General features: G+C 41.4%; 1 protein-coding gene across 3 annotated transcripts; it reads right to left on the reverse strand.

The window, feature by feature from the left end:
• Positions 1-719: 719 nt before the first annotated feature.
• Positions 720-22,942, reverse strand: MPHOSPH6 (M-phase phosphoprotein 6). Of its 3 annotated transcripts, none has more exons than XM_004058059.5 (5): positions 22,267-22,942; positions 16,639-16,751; positions 3,982-4,072; positions 1,861-1,955; positions 720-1,422 (listed from the first exon to the last, which is right to left on the reverse strand). In XM_004058059.5, exons 1-5 carry the CDS (start codon positions 22,315-22,317, stop codon positions 1,290-1,292), a joined length of 483 nt encoding a protein of 160 aa, XP_004058107.1. In that variant the 5' UTR covers positions 22,318-22,942; the 3' UTR covers positions 720-1,289. The 3 variants fall into 3 exon arrangements, with proteins under 3 accessions (XP_004058107.1, XP_063556430.1, XP_055222737.1); XM_063700360.1 differs by lacking the exon at positions 22,267-22,942 and adding an exon at positions 20,075-22,188; XM_055366762.2 differs by lacking the exon at positions 22,267-22,942 and adding an exon at positions 17,209-20,030.
• Between the last annotated feature and the right edge of the window lie 2,228 nt (positions 22,943-25,170).

Here is a 25,170-nt window from a genome sequence, read left to right on the forward strand (position 1 = left end):
ATTCCTGGGTGATGGGGGATATGCTAAGACCAGTGCACTGGAGAGGCATAAGCCCCCATTACCCCACTTCTTTTATGGTGAAATGAGTTTGTCAATCAGAAGTCGTACTGTGCAGACAGGTACATAAGACACGTAGTAAGTCCATGGATTGTGGTGCTGGTAAGGCACTGGGAAGAACTTCTCATTACTTCCCAGAGTTGGGAGGTGCATCATTCTCATACTCACAATGAAAAAAAAAAAAAAAAAAAAGGCCAGATTAACTTCAAATTCCTATCTTTTCTCATAACTCACCAGAGAACTGAGGTCACAGAGCAATAAAACCTTCCTTACAGAGATTTGAGGAGAGAGGAGACATGTACCTCATTCATTTCCTGGGAGCGAAATGAAATCAATAGTTCTCAGAAGTCCTAGGTACTTATCTCCAGACAGACAGACACACATACACACACTTAATTCTATGTGCTTCTTTCTGTACTTAGCATTTAGAATAGAGTTCAGACTAGGAGATGGTACCATTGGTCAGTGGTAAATTCTATTGGGTTATACCGTAAGAAACTAAAGGTTATTTTTGACCTGTAAAAGGCAATTTCTTATGGCTCAACCTAATACATCACTATATTCTGATCAATGGCTGTTTTTTAAAGTTACTATTTGGAAAAAAGTTATATTACTGAATTAGACTAAAATTGTTATTTGAAAGTACAAGAAAATATAAAAAGTATGTGAAAGTAGATTTTTATTACAGAGCAATTTTTTCTATTAATTCAATGCTTTAAATAAAACAACATAATACCATAAACTGACAATGACCTGGGAGCATGTAAATACTTAAGGCTGGAGAGGCATTTTTATTCTTGATAAATTTATATAATAAATTCTTATGACATTTGATTCCAAATTGTACGTACGAATTGGCTTGACATAATAAATATAAACACAAGGGCAATTTAAACATTGGCAGTAATTTATATGAGTCAATTCAAGGTCAGTGACTGGAGAACTATATTAAGAGAAACCTGAGGTAAAAAAAAATCTTTAGGAAGCAGCCCTGTAACAACGTACATTTGTAGATCAGGGGCTAAAAATCCACTCTGAACGAATACCAAGAAGCAAAGGATGTACAACATCCATCACACATCTGTTTCAAAAACAGCATGTTTCTAAAATGATAATCTCTTTACAAGTAAACGTTACAGTATTAATAACTATAGAGACACCATTGGGATGAGCTCCAGATGCGCTGCTGACTTGCACCAAGCATCCCTGGGCCATCGCTTAAGGCATCCATCTTAATCCTGGGGCTTTAAGAACATCTTCTTTGCTTTAATCGGTGTTATGTCTCCATTTTCATCTTCTTCATAATTGGCATGGTCTCTCTTTCTGGCAAACTTTTTCCCAATTGTCCCCACCAAGGTCTCATATCTGTCAAGAGGACAGGCAGCACACGTTTAATTTCAAATAAAAAGGTAGGGATCAAGCCTCGTCAAGAATATCAGACCAAATATGCAATAAAGATTAAGAAAAAGAAAACTATCATTAAAAGAAACCATCTGATTTAACAATTTATGAACTTCTCTAAGAGTGATTAAATTCCTTGCCATTTTGGTGTTTGCACCTAAATAAATAGAGATGTACATTTTAAAATACACATTTCCAGCAGCTCTGGAAATGGGCCCTCAACTGGCAGCCTGAGACAGGTCTGCGGCCCCCGTAGGCCATTAAGAGAAGGCCGATCACAGTCATCATCCTACTGGGGGACTCCCTTGAAAGCTGCCGTGGACTGTGGGGTAAGAGGAGCATTCCTGGGAGAGCCAATGAATGCTAGGTCCAGATTAGAAAGCTGCTGCGCAGCACGGTTACCTTCTAGCCATCTCTTCATCTGACACATCAAGCTCTACTGTTTCATCTTCAACTTCTTCTGCTTTGTGCTTAGCATTCATCTGAAGCATCAATTTCTGAAAAATACACCAGTGCTGACCTTCAGGCTAGAAAACGCTTGTGAAAGGAACTGATGTCAAACTTACCTGAAGGCAGAGAAACTGAAGTCAAATAATCTAGAGAACTAGTCAAAATTGATAAGGGACTCTCTGTAATACTTGATACCACAATGGTGTAAGAGAAGTAAGCTCTGAGTCAAAAAAATAGTAAGGCAAAGCCCCACTGAATTATACTTAGTGTGAATTTAAAGTGTATTTAAGATCATAAATCTTAGTATTAGTTACTCATATTTAAAGCAGGCATACTGCTGACACATTCCAGTGAGTGGGGGAAGAAATAATAAACTTTCAGATTTTCTCTGAACTTCCCCCACCCCATCTTTAAGCCAAATGGAAGAAACACTAGTCGTCAATAATAATTTTAAATGCATCTCTTGGTGGTGGTGGTGGTGGGTGGAGGAGGTGGGAGAAGTGGAAGGCTGGCCCTGTATAATGGAGGGAATCTGCACCTCAGCCTTACCCTCCTAAACTTTAGAGTGGATAATGCATCCCATGTAACATCCATGCACCACGGGGTCTCTCCTCCAACTCTTTCACATAAACCTTTTTATGATAATTATCCTGACCTTTTTTTTTCTTTTTTTAAAAATGTGTAATCTCTTCTTTTTAGCAAGAGGAGAAGGAATAAAAGATGAGAAATCAGTCTCAACTAGTTTTTCTAAGGCTTAAAAGAGTGGTAATAGTTCAAAACCTTTTCCTAGGGGGAGTGTATTCAGTGTTTCAGAATCCAGTAATTAGGGCCATTTTCTAACACCCATCCCTGCCCCCCATCAATTTCTGCGGGCAGTGGCACCTCTCCTTTCCCATTGCAGCAGACGTACTTTGGAATGCTCGCCTATCCAAACCCTACTCTTTGAACACCCCATCTTCATAATCCCTGCCTTTTTCTTCCCTCTTCACCCCACTGCCCAGCCCCTCTCCTTCTCAATCTGAAGCTTAATTAAAGCAAGTCAAAGCGAGACCAGCATATATTAAAAACAAACACTTCTAATATAACACCTTAATTATCACACATGCCTCCTCCCACTCTGCCAAAAAAGAAAAGGAAAACTAACCTAGAATCTTTCAATAAACTCTGGCAATTGGCTTAGTTAACTGTGGCTCCTGGGAAGTGGTTCTTAACTGGGGATGATTTTCCCCACCAGGGAACCTGTGGCAATGTCTGGAAACATTTTTGGTTGTCACAACTGGGTTGGAAGGTGGGGAGTGTGTGTGCTACTGATATTTAGTTGGTAGAGAACAGAGGACAGGGATGTGGTTCATCATTCTCTTAGGAAAGCCACCACCACAAAGAATTATCTGGCCCCAAATGTTAACACTGCCAAGGGCAAGAAACACTGGCTTCAAGTAATATTTACCAAACTAAAGATTTATATCTCAAGTGTCCATTTGGTTCATCAAGTACTTGATAGGATGGCTTTTAACATATGAGCCAGAGTTCTAATGAATATTTGTTAAATAAAGGTCTGCTTCTCTATCCTGGAGCAGGAAAATTCTAATGAATAGCTCAGTTATAAGGCAAATATTCATTTTTCAAACAAACTGTCGAAAGGATTCATTTAAAAATCTACTTAGAAGCTTGGATTAAAACAGTCCATTAAAAAGTCAAATTACACAATTCTAAAGTAACATTTTTCCATTAGAAAAAATACATGTATAGGTGCCAGAAAATAACTTTTCATAATAGCATGATATGAATAAAATCTTGACATTCCTGTAAAAGACACAACTTGAAATTTTAATATTTACGGTGGCTCTGTCAAGGGCTGTACACTGCTATACGAAATTATCTACTCACCTCTACCATAAAACTAGACTGCAATGCCTCCAATTTCTTTAAATAGCTATGGCGATATTTCAAGACTTGTTATTTTCTATATAATGAGTAGAAATGGTACCTGGTGGAGAAACACCTAAGCCCAATTATTAGCAGAAAAAAATTCAATTGGAAAAATTTTTAATTTGAAGCAATTATATTTAATACCTCAACCTCAGGATTAAATCCTCTGAATGACATTCTTCCATAGAGAAGATCTTCACATAGTAAGAAACTCTGCTCTTCTATTATGAAACTCCTAAATGGGAAAATAAAAATAGCATTTCTCCGTATATAAAGCACAGCAAACAAAAGCCAACACTTTGAATAAAAAAAAAATCATCCTATGGTTCTCAGTAGAATGAAGTAAAAATACAGTAAGATTTCTAACTTAGGGTTAAAAATAAAATCTGATTAACTTGGTCAGCAAAGGCATTAGGAGACAAGAGCAGCAGGCTGGAGGCACAGCCTCTCTTAAACACCACATTTAATTTGCATAAATATCTACATAATATAAAGATCTAAAGTATTGACAATAAACTTGAATTTGCCAAAGTTGAAGCAAAGTTTCTTTTGTGTTTACATCCCCTCACCATATTTTTTTTCCAATTCTTTTTCAGAAAGGAAATATATGTATGTAAAAATACACATACAGTATACAATGACACACTACTCCAAATCATTTTACTAAAGTTTCTGGCATATTTTGTCTTTCGTTCTCAGGGATTTCAAAAATTCCATTCTCTAATTATCACAGCAGCACATTTTAAGGAACGTAATTTGGAAAGCAGAATAAAGTGTGAGTTTATAAACTGCCTGTTCCTTACCAAGAGGTTAAAAAGGACTATTAGTATATTTGAATATTTCCTTCCAGTCTTTTTTGTACTTGCATTTACGTTGATTCTTGAACACAGGTCAGAGCTGTGTGGTGCACTTATACACAGATTTTTTTTCAAAAAATTTCAATAGTTTTTGGGGAACAGGTGGTTTTTTGGTTACATGGATAAGTTCTTTAGTGGTGACTTCTGAGATTTTGGCCCCCACCAAATTCTTATTACAAATCCAGGAGAAGTAGTGGGAAATCAGAGGCTTGGGCAGCTTTAACAGTGTTATCAGTCAGAGCTCTTAGCTATAAACACCAAAGGCTGACCCTGGATGACTTCAGCAGAGAAGGAATTTACTGTAAGAACACTGTAGGCTCTTCATTTCCAAGGGGGACTGGTTCCAGGACCCCTTGTGGATATCAAAATCTGTGATACAAAGAGCCAGCTGTACTGGGCATCTCAGAACCACCGGGAAGGCTGAAGGGGCAGAACTGGAAGATGGGCAGAAATAACGGTCGCTAGGTGGTTGCACCAGAACCAAAATCATGCTAGAGAATGACCCTAGGAAAACCACTGTTGCTGCTGACGGGGCTGAGCACGACACCACTGATGGCATTGGGGCAGGTTGCGTTCCCTGGACCAGGATGTTTCTGTCTCCAGTAGAATTTCTCTGCTGAGTCACCACCACATGACTGTAAATCCAAGGTGACATATCTATCTCCAGCCTAGCCATAAACCCTAAAGCATGGCAGGAAAGCAAACATGTGGCTTTTAAGGCTTGTTTGCCGGAGTAGGCTCTGATTCTCATAAAGATTCCCTCATGCAACAAACACTTATTAAACCAAACTGTGTGTATTAAATCAAACTGCGGAAACAGCCACCAATAAAAGAGCCTCAGCTGGGCACAGTGGCGGATGCCTGTAGTCCCAGTTACTCAGGTGGCTGAGGCAGGAGAACTGCTCGCATCCCAAAAGTGGAAGTTGCAATGAGTCAAGATTGTGCCACTGCACTCCAGCCTGGGTGACAGCGTGAAACACTCACCTCCAAAAAAAAAAGAAAAAAAGGGAGCCTCTGCTCTCCTGGAGGTTGCAGTCTATAGAAAGAGGGGCCAAATAATGAATGAAACATGAAACATTTATATCACACAGTGGATGGAAATAAAGCAGGTTATTCCATCCCTAGCTGTAGGGAAGTAATTGGTATGGAACTAGCTTTCCCACACCATAACTATATAAAACAGGACAAAATATAAAATGACCATTTTCAGATAATGAACAAGTCCAAGCATATGACTGTGATGCCTGAGAGAAGAAAATCAAATGAAGTGGGCCCCATGAATGCGGAGCTTTCTGCCTGGAGGCAATTTCCAGATTGTGGAGCAGGGAGTGGGGGACTCACACAAAACCCTGTCTTGCTGAGCTTAAGAGACAAACTCTTTCACTGGGGCTTTAGTTGAAAAAAATAAAGGCACAAACTGAAATTTGGGGTTATGGCGGTGGCTGGAATATCTGGGTGAGGATACCACTGAAAGGGAGCTACACCATGGAATTCAGGACCTGCATACTGGGTTCCCTTGAATCTTTGGCTGACCACGAAGCTGCACATGTGCAGGATGAGTCTTTAGACTTGGGGAAAAAGTAACTGCTGGAGAGATGATTTCTGGGAGAACACCTGCTGCATTAGCTTCCTGTGGCTGCTGTAACAAATTTAAGCTGACAAAATTGGTGGCTTAGAGCAACAGAAATTTATGCTCCTACAGTTCTGTACAAAATCCAGATGTTGGTAGGCCTGGGATCCCTCCAGAAGCTTCCACGGTTACAAGGCCTTCTGTGTGTCAAATCTCCCTCACCTCCTCCTTATAAGGAAAAGTGATTACATTTAGGGCCCACCCAGATAATCCAGGATAATCTCTCATCTGAAGATCTGTAATTTACTCATATACCAGCAATGTAAATTTTGCCACATAAGGTAACACTCACAGGTTTCAGAGATGAAAACCTAGATATTATCTGGGGGACCATTTTCCAGCCTACCATACCTGGGGGAAAAAAATTTACCCTGCAATTTGTGTATGTTGAAGAAATAACAGAGCTTGCACAGAGCAAGGAAATGTTTGAGTTCTGCCTAGCCAGAGAGGAGAGAACAAGCTAAACACTCTGTGATATTTAGTAGAAAGGCCACACCTTAGGAGTAGAGACAATTTAGCTACAAAACACACCCTAACAAAATCAAGCTGATTGGCATGTAAGTCAACTGCCTAATGAAACAAAATTCAACACTCTATTAAGAAAAATAACAAAATCCAGGTAGTCAGCAATGTAATACATATAAATGTACAGCACACAATAAAAAATTCCTAGACATGCAAGGAAGCAAGAAAATGTAATCCCCTCATAGAAAGGAAGAAAACAATTGAAAATGAAATTAGTAGAAATGTACTTTAGAACAGTTACTGTAAATTTATTCAAGGATTTAAATGAAAACATGAATGCAATGAAGAAACAAACAGAAAGCCTGAATTAAGAAATAGAGACTGCAAAAAAACACCAATAGAACTTATGTAATTAAGGGAAAAACAATTAAAAAAATAAATTATATAACTGCAAAAAAAACTGGATTAGTCCTATATCTATCAAATAAATGGAATTCATTACTAAAAATCTTTTCACAGAGAAAGCTTCAGATCCAGATGGCTTCACTGGTGAATTTCACCAAGCATTTAAGGAAGAAATCATTTCAATTTTACACAAACCAAGAACTGAGAAGGGGAGGTAGGAACACTTTCCAACTCATTTTATGGCCAAAACCAAAGACATTACAATAACTCTACAGTCTAATATCTTTTTAAAATATAGATGTGAAAATCATTAATAAAATGTCAGCAAATTGAATTTAAAAATTTTAAATGTTACACATGAAGACCAAGTAGAGTGTATGTCAGAAATACAAGGCTCTTCTGATATTCAAAAGTCAATAGTTTTCAACACATTAACAAAATAAAAATCATGACCTTCTCATAAGAAATTATTTGACAAAATTCAAAATCATTTATGATGAAAACCCTCAGCAAACTAGGAAAATAAAGGAGTATCTCTGACCATTGATCAGGGGCATTGACGAAAACAGCACTTCATGTGTAATAGAGAGAAAGTAAATGCTTTCCCAACTGTGATCAGAAACAATTCAAGGACTACTCTTGTCGTTTCTATTCAATACTGTATTGGGTCCTTAGCCATGAAATAAATCAACAAGAGGAGATAAAATGTATAACTGTCTTTTTTTGCAGATGACATAATTATGCATGTAAACAATGTTAAGGAATCCGCAAAAAAATTACTTGTCAGTGAGTCAATTTAGCATTACAGAATACAAAGTCAACGTACAACCTTCAATTTCTACACACCCCTCCACCCCATACATACACACAACAAATAAGTTTGAAAAAACTATTTATGATATATAAAACTATGACATACTTAGAGATAAACAATGCAATAAGCAAAGAAAATTTTTTCAATAAATGTTAATAGGTGCAGTGGCTCATGCCTGTAATCCCAGCACTTTGGGAGGCCAAGGTGGGCAGATCACTTGAGGTCAGGAGTTCAAGATCAGCCTGGCCAACACGGAGAAACAGTGTCTCTACTAAAAATACAAAAATTAGCTGGGTGTGGTGGGGCGGCGCCTGTAATCTCAGCTACTCAGGAGGCTGGGGCAGGAGAATCGCCTGAACCCGGGAGGTGGAGGTTGCGGTGAGCCAAGATCGCGCCACTGCACTCCAGCCTGGGTGATAGAGTGACACTCTGTCTCAAAAAAAAAAAAAGTTAATAGGATCACAGGTTATCTATGAAAGACATGTCCTTTGATTTCTACCTCATGCTGTACACAAAAAGTTAGAGGCAAACCATGGATAAAAATGTCAGAACTAAAACTACAAAATTTCTAGAAGAAAACAGAAAATATCTTACCATCTTGGCATAGCCAATGATTCATTAGACAAGAGTCATAAGGAATTAACCATAAAAGAAAAAACTGATAAAATAGAAACTCATCAAAAGACAACATTAACAGGCTAGAAGAAAATATTCACTATATATATATATGTGGCAAAGAACTTGTATTCAGAACATAAATAACTCCTACATGCACAGATGTATGTAAGTTTTGTCTCAAAAAAACCCTAGAAACACTGAGCTTGAGTTAATGATGTGCATGCTGTAATATTTCAGAAAGAAATATACTGATGTCTGCAACTTACTGCATCAAAAATACAATAAACTGATGGCTGGATGGGGGATGAACAAATATGTGATATAAAATATTTAAAAAAACAAAACAAAAACAAAACTTTCTCAATTTTTAAAATGGCCAAAATATTTGAAAAGGCACTTCACAAAGGTAGATATGGAAATAGCCAAAAAGGAAGAAGTTCTTCAACATTATGTCATCAGGAAAATGCAAATTAAAAACCATAATAAGATGCCACTAAAATAGTTAAAAGTAAAAAGATACATAACTCCAAATATTGGACTCTCACACTTCCTTAGTGAAAGTTTAAAATCATAGAACAAACTAGTCTGAAAATTTCTATTAAAGTACAATTCCACAGTTACAAAAGAAATGAAAACATAACAAAACAAAACTTGAGTATGAATGTCATACCAGCTTTATCCGTAAGCGTAAAAAAACAGGCTGGGTGTGGTGCCTCATACCTGTAATCCCAGCACTTTGGGTGTCCGAGGCCAGCGATCACCTGAGATCAGGAGTTCAAGACCAGCCTGGCCAACATGGTCTCTATTAAAAATAAAATTAGCCAGGCATGGTGGTGCACACCTGTAATCCCAGCTACTTGGGAGGCTGAGGCAGGAGAACCGCTTGAACCTGGGAAGCAGGCTGCAGTGAGCCGAGGTTGCGCCACTGCACTGTAGCTTGAGCAACAGAGCGAGACTCCATTTCAAAAAAAATAAATAAATAAAAATAAAAAAATAAAAAACTGGAAACAACCCAATCATGAGTTCTTTAACATTATTAGTCATCAGGAAAATGCTAATTAAAAACCACAATGAGATGCCACTAGAATAAAATTAAAAAGATATCTAACTCCAAATGTTGAACTCTCATACTCCTTAGTGAAAGTCTTATAACACTTCTCTATTAATGTCCATTAATAGAAGAATGAATAGATATACCGTGGTGTATCTGTAAAATGAAATACCACTTACCAACAGAAACAAATTACTGATGTTCCAAAACAAGGATGAATATCCAAAACATTTTGCTGACACAGTTAAGCACATATTGCACAATTCCCTTTTTATGAAGTTCAAGAACAGACAAAATTAATCTATGGTTTAAGAAATCAGAACAGTGCTTGCGTCAGAGCAGGAGAGAGACTGACTAGAAAGAGGGATGATCTTTACGTGATGATGGAAATGTTTCCTTGATAGGAGTATGCGTTACAAAGATGCATGCACTATCAAAACACAGACAGCTGCAGACTTAAGTACATTCCACTGAATGCAACCACCACCCACACACCCACACCCGCACACAGTTTAAGGGGAGATACTGAGGGCAGACTAGAGGAGAGGCGTCTTTTAAAAGAGCGGTCTGGATAGGCCTCTTGTCGGGGGTGACATCTGAGCCACGACCAGGAGGCAGTGAGGAAGCAAGATATGAGGATGCCCAGGTGAAGAACACCTGAAGTCCCCGTCATAAGTGGGGGCCCTGAGAAGGGAATCTAACCGGCCTGAGAAACATAAAGCCCCTGCAGTTGGAATGGAGACAATGCAGGGTAGTAGCAGGAGGTCAGAGTTACTTGCATGATAACATTAAGATGTCATCTTTCACTGTGTTGACATTTGCAGACCGTGCAAAAGCAACTCTGGGTAAAACGAATCTTAGCATGAGTGAAAGCAGCAGTGATACCCGACTACCCTGGTAGTTACATTCTTCACTGCCAGGCCCTCACAGTTCAAAGAAAAATGCCAGTTTCACATTAGAATGTTCTTGATGACACAGCACAAATTTATTTCTGTTAATCTTAGCCCTCAATTACTTTAAAAAATATTCGGTATACGAAATTGTAACTATATATATAAGATACTTCTTGGCCGGGTGCGGTGGCTCACGCCTGTAATCCCAGCACTTTGGGAGGCCGAAGCAGGAGGATCACGAGGTCAGGAAATTGAGACCATCCTGGCTAATACGGTGAAACCCTGTCTCTACTAAAAAAATACAAAAAAAAAAAAAAAAAAAATTGGCTGGGCATAGTGGCGGGCGCCTGTAGTTCCAGCTACTTTGGAGGCTGAGGCAGGAGAATGGTGTGAACCCGGGAGGTGGAGTTTGCAGTGAGCGGAGATCTCGCCACTGCACTCCAGCCTGGGTGACAGAGCGAGACTCCGTCTCAAAAAAAAAAAAAAAAAAAAAAAAGATACTTCATCATAGTCAAATAATCTAACTGCTCTTGTGTGACTGAACTGAGAGATGAATTAGACACTTTTTTTCAATGTCACACCGTAACTATGGTTTTGCGGGTTTGGGTTCTTTGGCAGACATTTTCTTGAAAATAAATAAAGTGAACCTGACACTTCAAGGGGAACAACTGACGCTATTCATTGCCAATAACAAAATTGAAGCTTTCAAGCAAAAGTTAGAATTCCGAATAGCTTTTATCTGTCATCTTGGGCTTGATAGCTTCCCAACACTTAAAAGACTTTTCTGTTGAAACCCACGGTGATACTAATGAATGTGATTTTTGATATTGTATAACAAGATGAGTTAACACTGGGAAAATCTATACAACTCATTTTCCAAATGACAGATGCAGGATGTTAAGAAATCATATACAGGTAAAAGATCTATTTGGAATACAAGACAGACCAAGACATGAAAAATTCACTGGTGTTTTCAGATTCCATGTTGTAATTTACTCTGAAGAAACTACTATTGATTGAGTTTTGGAGTTGTACCAAAGAATTATCTGAAAAGGCCATTGAGATACTCCTCTCTTTTCAACTGTATCACCTCTGTGAGGGGGATTTTCTTTATATACTTCAACCAATACTACATGCTTTAACAGGCTGACTGCAGGCGTTCAGAGTCTAGCTGTCTTCTATTATGCCACAATGTTAAAGAGATTTGCAAAAACAGAAAACAGTGCCACTCTTCTCATTAAATTTTTTGTCTTGAAAAAGTTATTTTTCATTAAAAATGTGTTAGGTAATGAGTTTGTTATTTAAATAATTTTTAAAATTTCTTACATAGTAAATATTAACAAATATAAATCACACAAAACACTCTTTAGGTGTTCTAAATAAATTTTTTTTTTTTGAGATGGAGTCTCGTTCTGTTGCCCAGGGTGGAGTGCAGTAGCGCGATCTCAGCTCAAGGCAACCTCCGCCTCCTGGATTCCAGTGATTCTCCTGCCTCAGCCTCCTGAGAAGCTGGGACTACAGGCGCACGCCATCATGCCTGGCTAATTTTTTTTGTATTTTTAGTAGAGACGGGGTTTCACCATGTTAACCATGATGGTCTCGATCTCCTGACGTCGTGATCCGCCTGCCTCGGCCTCCCAAAGTGCTGGGATTACAGGTGTGAGCCACTGTGCCCGGCCTAGGAGTTCTAAGTAATTTTTATAAATGCAAATAGCTTCTGAGTTCCAAAACTCTGAGAACCACTGTGATTTTGGTTCCTCTCTCACTGGCCCTCTAGTCTGGCCAGAAACTCACTTACTTCAGAACCGCCTCTCCCTGAGGGAATCTAAATTTGGGCACAGAACTTGCTGTTCAGCTTTTTCTACGAACTTGGGATTCCCTCTCAATTGCCCAATCTTATTCCTTATAGAGGGAGCAGCTGATGAGACCTCCTCAGTTCCAAAGTAAATCATCTCTCTCAGGAAAGCACCATATATCAAAGCTTTCACTTAAGGCAAAGGAGGGACCCAGAGAAAGACAACCTCCAGAGGTCAGGACTGGATTCAGAGCAGGACTACTGGCCCCTCAGAGGTTTTTCCCATGGGTTTGCATTGACACCGTAACTTCAATATAAAAAGGGGCACAGGTGTTTTGTATCTACATGCATGGTTTTAAGAATTAGAAAAATTAATTACAGAGTTGGCAAGCAAGTGAAATATTTCAAAACTTATCTGTTTTTGTATTTTAATTATCCAATTTTCATTAATGAGGTTCTATAATTTTCGGGCTAAAACACACCCACAAAATTATCTATTTCATAAATTTCGCAGATGAGAAACTACTGCTCAGAAAAAGCTGGACTTGCCTAAAGCCACAAATACCATGGCAAAACTCCAGTTAGAAAACCCTTCTCAGTGGGTCTCACATTCCTGCACATTTTTTGAGTGAGGCACTAACTGCCCGGTTGCTCTGGACTATCTTTGCAAGGATATCTGCATAGCGAGCAGCCTTGAAAAACAGTCTTCCTCTAAAGCGAAGGGCAGATTTGCTTACTGTCCAGCATAATACAGATGCCTCTCTTGGGGCCGAAGGCAAGTCTGCTTGTGGTCCGTTATCCAAGGTTCCAGTTTTCTAAGCTCAGGAGATCTCAGTTACGATGCAAATCCACTGGATGCACAGCATCCACCTGGGCCACTTCATGCCATCCCTCATAGGAGTTGGGGACAAAAGAGAAATGATGCAAACTTGATGCTTGTGCTGCTTGCTGTGCAGTAAGTCCTTTGTTTCTGATGGTGTTCAGGACACACTACCCCCAAAATATGGCATCTTGGCATACTGAAAATTTTACACTGGAGGAATCTGAAAAATGACGTGCAGGTAGGATTTTCTGACCGTCCCGAAGCAGGTCATAAAACCCTCACATAAGAGGTGCCCTCCCTACACTCAGAGGAAAGCAACATCCTTATGTCAGAAGAAGAAGGGACAGAGAGAGGAATCTGAACAAAAGACTTGCTAAGTTTCTCCTGGCTTATTACTCTTCGCTCATACCCCTTGGTCCTATCATATTTCTTCACAACTTTCCACTCTTCATCAAACCTAACATAAAAACACTCAGGTTCAACCAGTTCTTCGGTATTCATTTTCTTATGAAGGCTCCTGTGTCACCTAAAACTTTTGTGAAATAAAAGTGTATACCTTTCTCTTGTTAATCTGTCTTTTGTTACAGGGACCCCAACTAATGCATTTCAAATGGGTGGAAGGAAAGGCTATTGTCCCTCCCCTACATCTCAGACCCAGAAGGTTCCTATCTTCCACCAGCATCAGTGAAAGTGTGGCAGGCTAACTTGTTAGTTTCAGGTCCCTATAGCTTCTGACTCCAAATAGACCACAAAACACAAGCATAAGACGCACAATAGCCAAAAATACTTCTTAAACAACTTGCTACGGCAAAGGAGTAATTAAACTGCCTATACTTGCACACTCATTCTGGACCATATCCTTGGGGAAAAAAACAATAAGGCAATACATAGCAAAATCTTTGATCTGGTAAATTTCACTCCTAGGAATTCACACTATATCGGGTTCCCTGGAAACAGACTCTGAGACAGACATATATGCAGAAAACTTAGCAGGCAGTGTTGTTCAGCAGATGCCCTTCTAGGAAAACAGAGAAAGAAGGATTGGGCAGAGGGAGAAGATAATGGGCAATGTGGCTACACTAAGGCCTCAGCCACATATGAGAGCTCTGGAGTCAGGAAAGCCCTTCAGTTGTTCCAAGTTGAGGCACAGCAGCTAGATCATCATTCCCCTACACAGTCTAGCCACTGGCTAAAAGTGTGCCCTGTGAGGCAGTGTTAACACTGAATAGCCCTAATTATCTTCACTGAATTACAGACTGATACGGCTGACATTAAAAATGGGAAAGTCGAGACTTTCAGAGCACAGACACATGCAATCTCCAACTTCACAGAATAGTTAAGACAACACTAGCAAAAAAGGATACACAAACATAAGTGAGTAGAAAGGAATGGGTGTACTTCATATATTCAAATATAAGGAAATACACACAGTGGCGACAATCACTGTGCTTTATGCCTGGTGCTATGCTGACTGTTTTACATATATTACCTCATCTACTTCTCGGAATGTACTGGACAGGTACTATCATCATACCCAATACACAAATGACACAAAACAGGTTAAGTAACTCACCCAAGGTGACAGGTAAACAAGTGGCGGAGCTGGGCATCAAACCCAGGTCTGCCTGACTTCAGAGCCCATATGCTTAATCAACCAATCCATTCCATGATCTCCCTATTTAGAGTGTTAAAAACAACAACTCAATACAACACGTATACCAAGGACATGTCATACATTCACCCCTCCAGACCTACTTCCCGTCTTCACCTGTTTCTCTGGCCTGGGAGGCTGACTTGAATGTAATGCACGGAAGGGCTCCTTTGCTGCCAGGTACCTGGCTCCCTTGCTAGGATGACCTTGGGCTGGCCGTACCCGTGAATGGAGGTAGCAGCTCCTGTAAGGTGCTCTCTCTACACAACTTATCTCCAGATTCGGTAGCAGCTATTCCCCACCCACCCCTTGACTCTGCAAGCTCAGGTGGTAATCACTCCCACTACACATGCTAGGAGGTGCTGCACTGCCCCGAGGGGCTCCCCTATGCCCCACCCACACCTTGATAGTCTCTCCTCAGTCTGAGAGTGTCATCATCTCCTGCCAACATCCTGAGCTGATATACACACCTATACATAAACAGGATGCTGAGTAATGGCAAAAAGGTATTATTTACCTTCCCAGAAAGAAATGTAAAGGTCATTTTCTGGGAATAATATGCTGTCTTAGGGGAAAAATACTGGAAACAAGATAGAAACAGTCCTGCTCTTTAAAAAACAACTGGAAGGAACACTTTGGCAAGTTAACTTAAGGCATAAAAGTAAATTATAGCTCCTCAGCAGCAAAGGTCCCTTCCTCCCTGTGACCCTGCCCCTGGCATTATCTTCTCCCTCCTCACCAACATCTTGCTTCCTCTGAGAAGTAGAGAAAAAAAGTACCTTCCCCCGATCCCTCCTGGTGGGACATACTTTCTATCTTTAGAGAAGGGTATCTAACCTTCAAACAATGTCCAGAGGTCAGCCAAATGAACAGGGGAATATAACATTACAAATCAAAGCCCAAACATCAGGTACAGAATGGAAAGACATAAATGTGCCTCAAGACAGTAAGCAGCATCTTCAGTCATTTGACCAAAGTTTAAGTAAAACTACCATACAACAGAACTTACTAAGGTGAGGAAAGTATCAGGGAAAAATGAAAAATAGCTTCCAGAAGGATTCAGCTAAATTAATGGATGAAATAAATCCAACACTCCTTCATTCAAAATTGTTGATCAGGCACCAGCCAAGCTTAGGGGTGGGCCAGAAACTGTCTACCCTAGCTTCAGCACTGACTAGCTGGGTGAAGCTGGGCAAGTTACCCTCCCTTAAGCTCAGTTCCTCAACTACAAAGTGACAGAATCATAGCAGGCAGTTCCTAAGTTTGCTACGAAGATTCAATAACTACAGATGTAAAGTGTTTAGCCCAGTTCCTGGTACACACTATAGATTCAGTAACTGTTAGCTAAAATGGATGGTATTACAAGTGGTAACAATAAAAGAAGAAACAAAAACTCCTGACCTGCCTTAAAATGCTCAACCTAATGAACTCTGTAACCGAAACAAAACTGGAGAGACCTGAAGTACACACCTAATCTTTAGAACTTAAGGTGATAGAGAGAAAATTACAGCTTCCCCAAAGGTCTGCTGTTACTATCAAGAGATATGTGGGCTAGGTTCCTTCATTCAATGTAAAAAAGGACAATGTGATAAATAGTGGCTGGGAGGGGGAGTAGTAAAAATGTATAAATCCATGTACAACTTCTATAGGTTTAATATTTTTTAGTTGTGCTACTAAATCAATAAACTGAACAGAAACTATTTCATGGGTTTTATGTCACTGGAATGATGAGTTAAATTTACCAGGAGTTTCCTTCTGAATGCCACAAGCATCAACAGTATCAATTTTAATAAACCTACTCTTTCTCTTTAAGCTCTGGCAAATCCAAGTACCAGTGCTCTTCACTAATGATTTTCTTTTCTTCTTCTTCTAGTTGTTTCTTGGTTTCTGAGTCCAGTCCCCTTTGCATAAACTGTGAAAACAAACAAAATCAATGTCAGAAACTTTTCCCATTTTAGAACTGAGGAAACCCCAAATAATTTGCTTCTTCTACTTGTTCTCCTTCATTTATCTATGGAACCCATCTCAAGATTGAGGGTTGGGGCAAGTAATCAAACGGTTTAGCTCTACCCTTCCAACTTTACACTAGACGATGAGGGGTTGTGTCAGGGAATGAGAAAATGCACAATGTATATTTCCTTCGGAAAACTTAAGGGCTAAGACACCACATTCGAAGGTCTTGTGCTCACCCACAGAGCCCACTGGCTTTGGCACCTGCTGATCTGGGGTTGAAATGCTCTTCTTATCCTCTTCCACCTGGCCAACTCCTCGCCCGTCTGACATAGGTAAAGCTACTACACTTCTGTGAGTGCCAGTAAAATCATTGCCTCTGTCCTAAATGCTTCCATGGCTCCCTCCAATAGACTCACCACATCTTAACTTTTTGAGCATCTATCTTTTCTGGAGACCTTAAGGACTGGGTGTCTGGGTCATCTCCTTCATCTGTCCCAATATGATGACTGAAGCACAGTAAGAGCCCGATAAATGTAGGCAGAAGCAAAGGTACGTCTATAAGTCTGCTCTTCGTTTTTATTTTTCCTCTGAATGCTGCTAAACTCTTGAGCTGCTCTTATCAAATCTGCAGAAAGTTGACTCAAAATATGGCAGTAAATAAGAGTCCTGCTGCCAGTCTCTCACTAGCACAAATACCTGTATTTCTTCAGGGAACAAGTGAACAAACTTAAGAGGCTAACCATAGCAACATGATAAAATATCAACACTGGAGAAAATAAAATCAGAAAATACCCAGAAGCCTCCTAGCAGTTAGGTTTCAGGTTCCACTGGTTTCTATGTATCCCCCATTTCTTTCCCTTATTCAGGTCCGATATTTCTTTTTCTTTTTCTTTTTTTTTGAGACAGAGTCTCACTCTGTCGCCCAGGCTGGAGTGTAGTGGCACGATCTCAGCTCACTGCAACCTCTGCCTCCTAGGTTCAAGTGGTTCTCCTGCCTCAGCTTCTCGAGTAGCTGAGATTACGCACCTGCCACCACACCCAGCTAATTTTTCTATTTTTAGTAGAGACGGGGGTTCACCATTTTGGCCAGGCTGGTCTCAAACTTCTGACCTTGTGATCCACCTGCCTCGGCCTCCCAAAGTGCTGGGATTACAGGTGTGAGCCACTGCGCTCGGCCCAGGTCCCATATTTCTCCTCCTTCTATTCCAGCTTTTCCAAACATAAGCCTTTTTAGGCATAAGCGCTTTAAAAATGACTACTAAGTTAAATGAAAAAATCTTAACGTTCACGAATAAAATAGTCATGCGCTGCAAAATGACGTTTGGTCGACGATGGAACCCATATACAACAGTGGTCCCATAAGATTACAATGCTGCATTTTTATTGTACCTTTTCTATATCTAGATATGTTTAGATACACAGATACCACTGTGTTACAACTGCCTACAGTATTCAGTACAGTAGCATGCTGTATAGGTTTGCAGCCTACGAACAACAGGCTGTACCATATAGCCTAAGTGCGTGGTAGGCTATACCATCCAGGTTTGCGTAGATGAACCCTATGATGCTCTCACAATGATGAAATCACCTAACAATGCATGTTTCAGAATGTATCCCTGTTGTTAAATCATGTGTTAAGTAACACATGACGGTGATAACATCAAGTGCTGATGAGAATGTGAAGAAACTGATCACTCAAACATAGCTGGTGGGAAAGTAAATGGTACAGCCACTGTGGAAAACAGCGTGGCAGTTTCTTAGCAAGCTAAACATACACTTACCATATGACCCAGCAAACGTCCACGCAAAGTGAGTGCATGTAAAATGGTGAAATCTGCGTCAGCTCACTGTCAACGTCCTGGCTCTTTATCGTATCTTAGTGTTGTAAAATGTTGCCGCTAGGGGAGGTGGCATGAAGGACGCACGGGATATCCCTGTACACTTTTTGCAACTTCCTGTGAATCTATCACTATTTTAAATAAAAAGTAAAAGAAAACAAGTTTGCAGACTAGTGTTTTGCAGTCCTCATCCATTTTACCTGTGTGTACATCCTCCTCCCAGGAAAGAACTGCAGTTTCTGGAATGTGCACGCTATACTTCCCAGTCCTTTTGCCTTTGCGACTTAACATGTTTCCATTTTCTGCTTGGCAAAATATTTACTCTTTTAAGCCTACAGTGTGTGTCCTTTGGTAAGACTTCCTGGTTGGCATTTGGCTTGGCTCTTCCTAGGTCTGCTCCTATAAAGAAACACCTTCTCAAGACAGCCTCATCAACACTGGAATATTGTTCACCATCGTGCTGCTTTGGTGTCTCCCAAGACTACGATTCTGAATAGACCAGGACTCTTGTTCATCTTGGATCATTGGTACCCCTGGTACACAAAAGAGCTCACTCAATGAAAGTTCTCTGAATGTAAATGAACCTAGACCTGTCTTATTTTTCCAGACTCTCTTTCTGGGATGGTTTTCTTTAAATGCAGATGCCTCATTTCATCACTAATATTCCTCGTGGTAAAACTCATCAATACTGCCCAACTGCCCTTTTTTCTCCCATTTAGTCATGTACCTATTCTTTTGGTATACAACAGCCATATACATATGTTCTGTACACATAGAAAGCACAGAACTCCCTGTGAATATGAATCAAGCACCTCCAGACTTAGGTACAAGTTCGATTCTCCTACTCTAGAGCATTTCAGAACACATTCCAAAACTAGTGAGGACTCAGAGCAGGCATCAGCACAATACAGTCCTCAGGCTAGATGTCTGTTGTCATCGATAAAGTTTTACTGGTACACAGCCATGGTCATTCGGTCTTGAACAACACTGGCAGAGCTGAGCAGTTGTAACAGAGACTGTCTGGCTCATAAGACCAAAATATTTATTATATGGTCCTTTACAGAAAGTTTGCCAAGCCCTGTTCTGAGAGTCTAACAGTGCCAAAATCACAAATAAGCACCCTCTAGAACCATTCCATACTGGAAGACCTTCCATCCACATCCTTCTTTTTCTGCTTCCCATTAGGATCACCCTGCAATGGCTGACCAAGTCAGAGGCATTGAAGTGAGTCAGGATTAAATCCTCAACCCTCTCATATTTGCCTAAAAAGTGGCCCCCAACCTTTTTGGCACCAGGGATGGGCTTCCTGGAAGACAATTTTTCCACGGGTGGTGGAGAGGGGAAGGGTAGATGGTTTAGGGATGATTCAAGCGCATTACATTTATTGTGCACTTTGTTTCTATTATTATATTATAATATGTCATGAAATAATTATACAACTCACCATAATGCAGAATCAGTGGAAGACCTGAGCTTGTTTTCCTGAAACTAGACAGTCCCATCTGGGTGTGATGGGAGACAATGACAGATCATTAGGCATTAGATTCTCGTAAGTAGAGTGCAAGGTAGATCCCTCATATGCACAGTTCACAGTAGGGTTTTTGATCCTAGGAGAATCTAGGATTCTGCCACTGATCTGACAGGAGGCGGAGCTCAGGTGGTAATGCAAGCTATGGGGAACAGCTGTAAATACAGATGAAGTTTCGCTCGCTTGCCTGCCCACTGCTCACTTCCTGCTGTGCAGCCTGTTCCTAACAGGTCATAGACTGGTGCTGGTCCGTGGCCTGGCGGTTGGGGACCCAACCGCTATATAGGACTTAGCTCTGGTTAAGGCACCCTAAGTGCAGCTGCTCCATGCCTTCTCACAGTATACTCTGTTCTATCAGTATAGACAGTGTCTCCTGCTATCTTGCCAGTAAGTTTTTTCTTATCAATGACCAAAGCTGCTAAACCAAATAGAGAATCTGGGTGATCTTTTTCCTTCTCCTTTGCTTCCAACGTCCAGTTGAGTCTCCCCATTTGGTGGGGGTGGACATTTGTTTTAAGTTAATTTCTTCCTTCTTAGTTGCAACTCGGATATTTAGTTTGAGCCTGAGTCACCCAGTACATCATCTGGCTTATTCCAAGAGCTAAAACAACTGCTAAAATCTTTCCAATATCTGCTTGGCCAATTCACTCCACTTCTCTGAAATGAATGTTATTACAAATCATAAAATCAAACTCTGTTCAGTAAAGATTCAAATTTTGCTAATATGCATGAAAGTGCTTGACAAACTCTAAGTTATGCTGCAATTTGTCCTCCACCCTCATTCACCCATTCATCTCTAACTCCATCCTAGCTCAACTCCATTCACATCTTGCCCATATAATGTTTACTCTCTCTCTCTTTTTTTTTTTTTTTTTTTGAGACAGGGTCTCCCTGTGTGACAAGGCTGGAGTGCAGTGGCACCATCTCAGCTCACTGCAGCCTTGATCTCCCAAGCTCAAGTGATCCTCCCACCTCAGCCTCCCAAGTAGCTGGGACTAAAGGTGCGTGCCACTAGGCCTGGCTAATATTTTGTATTTTTTGTAGAGATGGGGTTTCACCATGTTGCCCAGGATGGTCTCAAACACCTGGGCTTAAGCGATTTGTGTACCTCAGCCGCTCAAAGTGCTGGGATTACAGGCATGAGCCACTGCGAATGGCCTATCTTTCAAAACATTATGAATGCTTCCTTCCTTCTTTTGGAAATTCCACCTCTTTAAACATGACATGTAACAGGTTACTACTCTCTAGAAGTAGTGCTTAGTGACAGGCACCACAGAGTACAGAGTATTAATAAAGAGCCAGGGTTCTGGAGCCAGACTGCCTGAATTCCCGTCCTGTCTGCACTACTTATTAGCTGTGTAACTTTGGGTAAGTTACTTATTTCTGTTTCAGTTGCCTTAGCTGTAAAAAGAGAGTTACTGCCTGTAGTCACCTCAAAGTGTCATTATGTGAATTGCATAGGTTAATATACGCAAACCACTTCAAACATTGTCTAGTACTATAAATATTTGCCATTTTTTTGATACTGTTCCCCATGTCAATAGCTTTCCATTGCTCACAAAATAAAGGAAAATATCTTTAATCTGGCCTCAAATTCCCCGCACGTTGTGACCATTGCCTACTCTGCAACCCCATTTCTTAGTACTTGCCTTCCAGACATACTGAATTGTCTCTAATTCTTGGAAATTTCCATGGTTTTCTTTTTCTTTCTTGCCTCTCAGACTTCTGAACTCAGTTTCTCCTAGTTTAGGCGCTGTGCCTTCCACCCTCCCAGTAACCTAGAGACCACTACCCTGCGAGAAGCTCGGTGAGTCCCCAAGGCCCCCAGCGCTTCTACCCTTACTGCACTGGGTAAGCTGTACCCTGACTGCTTCTGTGTACGCAAGCTCCCATTCGCCCGCGGGCCTCCTGAGAGAGTCGGCCTAATTCGCAAGCTGGTTCCCAGTAAACAGTTCAGAGCAGATGCTAAGTGAATGAATGAGCACGAGAGCTGGAAGCCCTCTGAGGCCTCTCTGGTGTCCCTTGTCCGCCCGCCGCCTCGGCCCCGGCCAGGTTGGAAGGACCGGATGCCCCTACCGCCCGGCGTGGCTCTCTCAGCGTCCCCGCACCTTCATGCGCAGCAGATTCTTGGACAACTTTGTCTTGCGCTCGGCCGCCATGGTAGCTTCCGCCCAGCGCCGCACTCCGGACGCGAGCCTCACCGCACATGCGCGGAGCCGCGTGCGCAGCTGCGTCCCTCGCGTAGTGCGCGCCGCGCCGCGCCGCCCCGCCCCGCCCCTTGCGCGCGGGCGCGGCCACTCAGCGGGTGCTCTGCTGACTGAGAGGCTCGGGTAAGCTCGCGGGGTGGCGGCGCGGGAATGAGCGCGGCAGACCGCAAAAAAGCCGAAGTCAGAGGACGACCCGGAACTTGCCTTCCCCGAGCCGCGGGCCGTCGGCCTGGCCCCCTCGGAGGCCCATCCTCCCTCGGGGACTCCCTTCCTCAGGGACCCCCTCCAGACTCAGTAGTCCTCGCCAGCCTCTGAGAGGTTTCCGCCACGCCTGCCATCCGCCTGGGCCGTGTTACCCACGTGTTTTGTCTTCATAACGTGGGTGGCGGGCTCCCTTTGTTCTGGGTCGCTTTGCAGGGTCCAGGTCGTTTTCTCTTCACCAGGACCTCACGAGTTGCTGCTTTCCTCACAGCAGCCCGGAGTCCCGGGGGAGCGCGGCGGGGGCCGCCCCAGGCAGGCTGGCTTCATCCCCGGGCTGCTGCCGATGCGTGTCTGGCCGAGTGATCTCTGCTAAACAGAAGAATCTCAAGAAATGGCAAGGGATGGAGGCAGGGATGGGTGCCAAAGACACATGAATGAGAACAAGGCCTGGTTTTGATCTAAAGAATTGAAAAGACCATAGCGAGGGGCAACATAGGGAGACCCCAACTCTACAAACAACAAATATATATATATATATATATATACAAAAAAAATTATACAAAATATGCATACAAAAAATATATACAAAATATACAAAAAAATGTACAAAAGATACAAAAAAAATAGCTGGGTGTGGTGGCATGGATCTGTGGTCTCCACTACTTGGGAGGCTGAGGCTGGAGAATCACTGGAACCCGGGAGGTCGAGGCTGCAGGGAGCTGAGATCCCGCCACTGGACTCCAGTCTGGGCTACCGAGCGAGGCTTTGTCTCAAAAACAAAACAACAAAACAAAAAAGAATTTAAAAACCACTGAAAATAGGGTAGCGTTCCTACCCTGGTGTTTAATGCTCTGGGTACCACCTAAACACGTTTTGGAAAACCAGTCCCAGGTCCGACGCTTTGGAACACCCTCAAGCTAATAGCATCTCGGCTGATACCATGAGTTCTACGTCAGATTGTTGACCTGATCACCTTAGGGCTAATTAGTTCACTTAATCCCCATAAGAACCGGAAAGAAGGTATTGTCATCGTGTTGTTAGGGATTCTGAGACACAGAGTGGGTAAGGCACTTGGTGTTCACACAGCTAATCCATGTTAGAGCTGAAATTCAAACACCGATTTGGATGTTAAAAGCCGTTTAGGTTTTCCCAGGGGTAAATAAAATCATTGTAATGTACTAAGTGGCTATAGAATCTCATTCACTTGTGACTGTGTGTGAGATGCCGGGGGTATAATAGCGTGTAAAAACACGTATCCCCACCTTTCCTGAAGCTGATATTCTGGACGTAAGTAAGTGGCGACTGCTGTGAAAGACAGAAAACAGTGATGTGACAGAGTAACGTTTAGGGTTACTTTAGACAAGGTGGTTTGGAACGGCCCTTGTCAGATGTTGGTGCTAAGGCTTGAAAGTTGAGAAAAACGTGTTGTATGAAGAGTTGGAGGTAAAGTGTGCTCAGAAGACAGCAGCAACTGTAAACGTCCTCAAATATGAACAAGACAAAGTCCGTGTTAAAAGTTTTACAAGTGGAAACAGTAGAGGTTAATCATAAGCCACATTGCATCCCCCAAAATTCATATGTTGAAGTTCCAACTCCCAGTGCCTCAGAATGTGAATATATTTGGAGACAGTGCTTTTAAAGAGGTGATTAAAACAAGACCCTTAGGGTGAGCCCTAATCCAGTCTGACTGATGTCGTCATAAGAAGAGGAAATTTGGACCCAGACACTAAGGTTGTGTTTGCATAAAGGAAAGACTATCTGAAAGCCAAAAAAAAAAAAAAAAAAAAAAAATTTAAAAAATGTCTCAGGAGAAACCAAACCTGCCAGCACCTTGATCTTAGACCTCTAGCCTCCAGCACTGTGAGAAAATCACAGCCAGTCTGTATAGGGCACCCAGTGTGTAGTGTTTTCTTATAGTAACCCTAGCAGACTAATATACCATACAATTAGCTGTAGATGACAGTTGTGATGAGAGCCCGGTAAGGAAAGTTTGAGGGTCATGAAAGGGTACAACGAGGGTACCTAAACCATTCTGGCCTGGAAATGAGGACTTTCCTAATCGTAGAGAGGAGTTAATCAGGGAAAAGGCCCACCAATCATTCACATTGTTATGCTGCTTTTACCACCACAGGGCTCTTCATCTTGCAAAATGAAAACTCTGTTCCCATTAAACAATAATTCCTCAGCTCCTCACGACTACTTTCTGTCTCTATAAATTTGGTTTTTCTGTGGGATTCTCAAAGAACTGCTGTGAGAGTAGAGGTGAAGGGAGAAGTGACTCAGTCTGCCATCTGCACTTGGGAAACTAAGGGGCGACTGAACTAGGATGAACACATGTCTTGTCAGCTTCAGAAGAGGAAAACAGCATTCCCGGCGAAATAAGAGCGTATATCTATCATGTAAGAATGCTGGTAGCGCCACACCTTCTCTATGGACCCCTGTTGTACCAGTCTGGGTTCTGATTTGTTTTTCTGAAACATTGACATTATTATGTTATTATTTCACTCTAAAATTTACAATATCTGTTATTGTCTGAGAGATAAAGCTCACCTTCTTCAACCTGCCACTCAAAATTCTATTTTTCTATTTGATGGTGAAAATCCT

The sequence above is a fragment of the Gorilla gorilla genome, chromosome 18 (genome assembly GCF_029281585.2).
Source record: "Gorilla gorilla gorilla isolate KB3781 chromosome 18, NHGRI_mGorGor1-v2.1_pri, whole genome shotgun sequence".
Classification (NCBI taxonomy): domain Eukaryota; kingdom Metazoa; phylum Chordata; class Mammalia; order Primates; family Hominidae; genus Gorilla; species Gorilla gorilla.

Coding starts and splice junctions, on each gene's coding strand:
- MPHOSPH6 (XM_004058059.5), bottom strand. CDS start 22,317: ATGGCGGCCGAGCGCAAGACAAAGTTGTCCAAGAATCTGCTGCGCATG. Junction 16,752..22,266: donor AGAATCTGCTGCGCATGAAG/GTGCGGGGACGC, acceptor TTGTTTTCACAG/TTTATGCAAAGGGGACTGGA. Junction 4,073..16,638: donor CCAGAGCTTAAAGAGAAAGA/GTAGGTTTATTA, acceptor TTTCCCATTTAG/GAGTTTCATAATAGAAGAGC.